Source organism: Daphnia pulicaria, chromosome 5 (genome assembly GCF_021234035.1).
Source record: "Daphnia pulicaria isolate SC F1-1A chromosome 5, SC_F0-13Bv2, whole genome shotgun sequence".
Taxonomy (NCBI): domain Eukaryota; kingdom Metazoa; phylum Arthropoda; class Branchiopoda; order Diplostraca; family Daphniidae; genus Daphnia; species Daphnia pulicaria.
This window is the reverse complement of record NC_060917.1, coordinates 5,297,054-5,302,875: the sequence shown is the minus strand read 5'-3', so window position 1 is coordinate 5,302,875 and position 5,822 is coordinate 5,297,054. Positions and strand designations below refer to the sequence as shown.

At 44.2% G+C, this 5,822-nt stretch overlaps 1 protein-coding gene and 1 long non-coding RNA gene across 2 annotated transcripts; one reads left to right on the top strand and one right to left on the bottom strand.

Moving 5' to 3' along the window:
• Positions 1-699: 699 nt before the first annotated feature.
• LOC124341100 (membrane progestin receptor gamma-like) lies at positions 700-3,616 on the bottom strand. Its single transcript, XM_046794032.1, has 3 exons — positions 3,269-3,616; positions 2,358-2,663; positions 700-2,277 (listed from the first exon to the last, which is right to left on the bottom strand). The coding sequence occupies exons 2-3, from the start codon at positions 2,652-2,654 to the stop codon at positions 1,273-1,275; spliced, it is 1,302 nt and encodes a 433-aa protein (XP_046649988.1). The 5' UTR covers positions 2,655-2,663; positions 3,269-3,616; the 3' UTR covers positions 700-1,272.
• A 347-nt stretch (positions 3,617-3,963) lies between these two features.
• On the top strand, positions 3,964-4,800 carry LOC124341583. Its single transcript, XR_006918501.1, has 2 exons — positions 3,964-4,220; positions 4,345-4,800. It is a non-coding gene; the product is annotated as an uncharacterized LOC124341583 (long non-coding RNA).
• The last annotated feature ends 1,022 nt before the right edge of the window (positions 4,801-5,822 follow it).

Sequence of the window (5,822 nt, the reverse complement as noted above, 5' to 3'; positions counted from 1 at the left end):
CCACGAAATTGTTAACTTATTGACTCAATTTTTATTTTTATCTTTTAACTGTGGTGGTAGGCTTAAGTGCAACTTGTTGACAAACAATTTGATAGTAAAATAATTCCCATCCGTTCAGAGCGGATGCGTGGGTGAGCAAACCGATTTGATCGTATTCAAAGCCGATTAGAGCGCGGTTTGAGTGGGAGGGGTCGATAGTTAATGGTTTCTATCGATTTCTTAAAGATATGATTAATAGTCGTCGTCTGCTTTCGTTTTGTTTACACGTTTCAAAAATGAGACGAAGATTTCAGACAAAACGGAATGATAACATTCGAAATGCAGCTGAAGGTAAAATACCATTTGAAATTATTAAATTGTCCAAGTTTTTCTGTGTTCACACACTATCTGAAAAACAATCTTTGCTTTTCTATTAAGCTGTTGCTCCTGCTTCACTATTATCATTGCAGTTTCAACAGTTTACTTTGGTGTTTGCAAACATATTCACTTGATTAAATTTTTCTGATTCTCTTGGTGGAACAGCTATGGAATGATTAACCATCAAACCTATGTTTCACAATTTAGATTGTTGAATGAATTTCAAATTCAAAAATTGCACTAACATTAACCAAAAAAACAAAACAAAAACAAATTAAGTACAACTGGAAAATTTTATGACCAAGAGGGACCACCTCCTTGTCTCAAATTTTAATGTGTTTCTTTTCAAATGGATGCAGTATATTTCTTTACAACACATATGTAATGTTATACACACACATTATTCCTCCAAAAACACACATCACACACACGCAACACGAGTAATAAGTAATTAATAACAATAAGATGTATTATTTGTCCTTGTTGTCCAAACCTGAAAAATCGCACGTGGAAGGCAGCATTTGCTAAAAATAATCTAAATCCGTAGTTTATTTCATCAATAAAAGACCTGATATTGTGTTATATAAGATTATACAGTAATAATAATTATTCCCTTCTTTCTTTTTTTTATGACCTAGTTTTTGGTGTCTAAGCTTCTTCCAAAGTTTCGGGCAATATCTTTTCATTTTGTCATCTCATCATTTTGTGAAGGTAAATATTGGCAAGTTAGGTGTCAAGTTATTACGTGGTGGTATTAGCTATTACGTAGTTGGCCCATAGCAATAATTTGACAGGTGATTGTATAGTTCTGGGTTGTTATGATACGTCAACGCTGAACAAGCTGATTTGTACAAAAATAGTTTGGATCAATCATCGTTTTTGGTAGGGTGGTGGGTGTTGTCGTAATCCAATTTTCTAATGACATTTGAATTTTTTCTTTTCGCACTCGACAGTAGCGGCTTCGTTCCAGTAAATGTAGAGCCCGAATCCGGCGATGAGTAGGACGTGTCCGCCAAGTAAAATGACTGGCACCCAAAAGTTCCAGTAAGGATCCACCATGGCCAAATGATTTTGGGTGAGGAAAGAGCGACGGACTTCCATGTCTAGTAGGGCGCCTTCCATCTGGAAGAGAGTGGCCGTCACTCCGCAAATGTGGAGCAAATTGTGCGAGTGGCCGACGTAGTCGAAGGTGCCGGGCATGACCCGTTCGGGCAAATGGGAAGCGTAGCAGAAACTGGCCATCAGGGCGACAATCACCTGACACAGGTGATACTTGGCGGCCCTGAGGGTGTCTGGCGTTGGACAGGAAGTGGATTCGTCGAAGCCGAAGCAATTGACGAGCCGGGCGAAAAGCGGAATGGAGACCCAAATGTAAGGCAAAGTGAAGGCGGCCAATCTCATGAGACGCTGGGCGACGACATCGCGGACAAAGGCCCGGCTGGTGCAGGTCAGGGCGGTGGAGGCCAGCGAAAGGCTGAAGCAAACGGTCAGGTAAATGTTGGTGCCCGTTTCGTTCTCCATCCACGTGTCCGGCAGGACGTAGGACCTGTAGAGCAGAGCCGATCCGTAGGCGTAGAAATTGATGGCGGCGTAGTCCATGAAGAAAAGGACGGCCCTGGCCCGGTGACTCAACGCCGAGAAGCCGTGAGCCACGGCCGACATGCACGGATACAAAATGGCCGTCATCATGTAGGCCATAAAGGATTGAGCGTATTCAGCAGAGTGAAGGTCGTCCTTGCTGTTCCACTGGCCGGCCAACTGGACCGTCCGCCAGATGAAGAAGACGGTCGGGAAGAAATGGGTCCAGAAATTGAGCGTTTCATTGTTGGCCGTGAAAAGACTGTGGCAGCACTCCATCCAGCTGGACACTTCTGGACGGTATCCGTAGTAGATGCCCGGCTCCCTCAGCGATTCGTCCACCTGTTTGAACACATTTTTATTTTTCGTTTTTCTTTCATTTCTAATTCAATTTAAAAAAAATATATGTTTCAGAAATGAACCTGGTGCCACTCGAGGACTGTGGACGTCTGATTGAACGGCCACTTGATGCAAGTTGGCAAATTGGGCAGAATGTGTAGACATTCGCGGGCGTAGCGGCCGATAAACCAGCCGTGATTGGCCTTGTCTGGATTCATTTGATCTTGAAACAATTTCCACGGGAGCCACTCGGCGAAACGGCGTCGTCGTCGCCGCCCACCGTCGGCGCCGCCGTCACCGACGCTGGATGGCCGGAAATATTGGATTGAATCATCTTCCTTAGACTGACTCTTGTTGATCGCCACCACTTTGCCCGTCATTTCCTTTTCCTGAATGTCGAAAAAATGAGTCGAGTGTACAAGTCGTTAACATCCGTCGCATCTATTAGAAATTCGCATCGTCCGAGAATCAACAGTTTTTAAATTTAGAATCGTTTGAGTCAGCGCATTTGTAGTTTCGTAAGAGTCGACAGCTTGGCCAAATAACAGCTGATCGTTTTCAGCTGCGACTCTGTTGTCGGCCTGTCTTGCCTGCGTGCGTGCGTGTGCGTGTCCCGTGTAAATATAGAGAGGGAGCAACGCCTTTTTCCTAAAGATCGTTACTGCTGTGCTGCTGCTGCTGCTGCTATCCCCCCCTTCGCCAAAAGGAGATAGGGGCTCGGGAGGACTTTCTATTTCGTTTCGAGTTTCGGTCGTTGGGCACGCGCGCCCATAGCAACAGCCGAAGAGAAATCACGTTATCTCTCACGCCGAAACGCTGGAATGGGGACATGCATTGAGTCTTGCACACACACACACACACACACCGTATGTATTGTCTCTGTGTGTACGTACACACACGCGCATTGTAGAGAGGGAGGGAATGGTAAGCAGCGTGCGCATTTGAAGGGGAATTTTAAAAGAAAGAAAATGGAATCAGAAGGTGGAAATGTTACCTTTGATTAAACGGTTGCCACTGCTGTTGGGTCGGGTCGGGTCCAAAGTCTTCGGGTCCGCTTCGTCCGCAATTTTCCTTTCTGGTGATTCTCTGAATTTTCGGGATTCAATTTTCTTTCAATGCCAAAATAAACAGAATTTGTTGTTTTTGATTATTTTCGTAAAGGGGGGAACGGGACGGAACACTGGGAAGAAACAGAGATCCTAGTTGGTGGGTGGCAAACAGTTTAAACGTTGAAAAATAAAGAAGGACGACCGTTGTGTGTTGTGTTTGATTCTGGCAGTGGGGCGACTCTCACGTGCAACAAACAGACGAGACCGCAGTGCCAGTCCCGACTGCCGTCCTGTCCTAAATAATATTATCATTTTTCTCTCTCTCTCTCTCTCCTCTCACTCTTGTGTGTGGTGGGTTGGTGGGCGCAGCAACAAGCTCTCCCCCGTCTCCTGCGCTTTTTCTTTTTTGGGCGGACTCAAAACGGTTTTCAATCCGCCAGAATTCCAGTTCTGTGCGACCCTTCATTTAAATTCGGGGCACCAGTTGAACGCGTGCGGCGCCGAATTTTGTATTTTTCGTCGGTCGTTTCGCATTTGGTTATTGCGACAACAGCCCAATGACCTCCCGCCAATGTTGATGTGTGTAAAAATAGGCAAGATCCGACCGGTGGTGTGGGCGACCGGACGTGCTGCGGTCTTACTACATAAGATCGCCCTTTTAAATAAATGCGGATGGGCCACAACAAATGAGTAATAACTTGTAAGATTCGGGGAATCCGAAACGAGTTCATCGGGTAAAACAAAATGGCGCACTGGTGCGTTGGTGTGTGGCGTGATGTGCTCAACCCACTTAGATTCATTTGTTGGGCGTTGTTGAACGCGAATGTTTTTTGGATGAATCATCTGTGTGTGTGTGTGTGGTGCTCGTATAACCTGCGACCTTTCAACCGCCTACACGTATGTATACGCGCAAGCGAGAGTCGGATGGGATCATCTTTATTTGATTTCCTTTCGATATTGTCTACTGTGTGTGTGTGGGTTTGAGATACACACTAAATAAACTTTGCCTTTCTCTTCTTAGCATCTTCTTCTCCCTTTGGGAGGGATCGGATTGAATGACGTCCGGGCCCACAGCATTCGCTTCTCTCTTCGTTCCTGGAACCGATTCTGTGACGCGATCCTGCGACTCACGCAGAGTCAGGAAAATGCTGCTGGCCGAACGTTATAAATGTATCTGCTGAAATGTCTAATATAACAAAAATGCCAAAATTCTAAATGTGTAGGAGAATGTCGTTTGTTGATAATTGAGGTTCGCGGAAGAGTATCTCTGCTCCCCCAACGAAAATTTATTAAAACTACTGGAATCGAATCCGCTGCAGCGTGTGTAAATTATGGATCGGCGTTGGGCGGCAGCCCGGGTCACTACGCTGATGATGTCGGAAATATTTAAAAAACCCTTTGAATTTTGTACATGCACGCGTTTGGAAGCTCGTCTTTTCCGTTTTTCCCGGAATGAAATACAAGGCCGTTTCAATTCCAGCTCGACTCTTAATCCCTGGAATTACACGTGGACTGTTGAAATAGTCGCACAGCAGTCACACACGGAGACTGAAATGTTTTCAAGGGCCACTGTTTGATCCGCACTTGAAGCCAAGGAAGAAAAACACGTCAGACTTTATAGTACGAAAAAGGCGATTGCCCATTTCTAGTCAAAACCTGACACATGTCAGATGGTTTTTTACGCAAGACGAATTCTCGGTATGTATACATATGCGACATTGTGTGCGTGTTTTGAGCTGCCTGTTTTTCTTTCACTTGGGTGTATCATCGGCTGGGTCAGTCGATCGTTTTGGTATTTCTTGTTTTTATTTTAAATGAATTAAATCCTCGTTGATTGTTTGATTGGTTGAAACATGAACGAATTGAGACGTTGGGGAAATCCTGCCGAAAATGAAATGCCGCCGTGATTATATTGCCCGTTGGTTGCCAACGTACACACAACAACAACAACAACAGTACACCAGTTGTTTTTCCTCTTTTTATTTTATTCGAGTTTTTTTTTTATTTTCGGGCGGGTTTTTGATGGTCCGCTGCGGTCTGACATAAAATAATGGAAATATGTACACATAATAGTAGTAAAATAAACAGGGAAAAAGAACATAAATAGAAGCATTTTTCTGCTGCGCTTCTTCCTTTTTCCCCATTTTGCTTACGACACAATCGCGAACTCGATACCCTTTTTCTCTCTCCTGTTTTTGATTGCGTCACGCATTTTTTGTTGACGTGAAATTGAGCATCTCTCATCGGTTCAAATGTCATCCCCCCACCACCGAAAAAGCCAAAAGAAACAAAACAAGACGAAATAGAAACAAGCAACATGTTGAATTTTCTTTTCTTTCCATTGACCTTTTTTATTCGAGTCTCTACAAATATATATTTCGGTTGTTATCATCATCTGGGTGACTGTTTTATCGTGTAATTAACGAAATGTCGTCTGCTGCATCGACGGAATCGATTCTCTTTTCTTTTTTTTTTCTCCTTTTGGGAGTGGCCGCTGTA

Excerpts from the sequence above, each read along its gene's own strand:
- LOC124341100 (XM_046794032.1), bottom strand. The coding sequence starts at position 2,654 with ATGACGGGCAAAGTGGTGGCGATCAACAAGAGTCAGTCTAAGGAAGAT. Across the intron at positions 2,278-2,357 it reads CAGTCCTCGAGTGGCACCAG|GTGGACGAATCGCTGAGGGA; the intron begins GTTCATTTCTGA and ends GTGTTCAAACAG.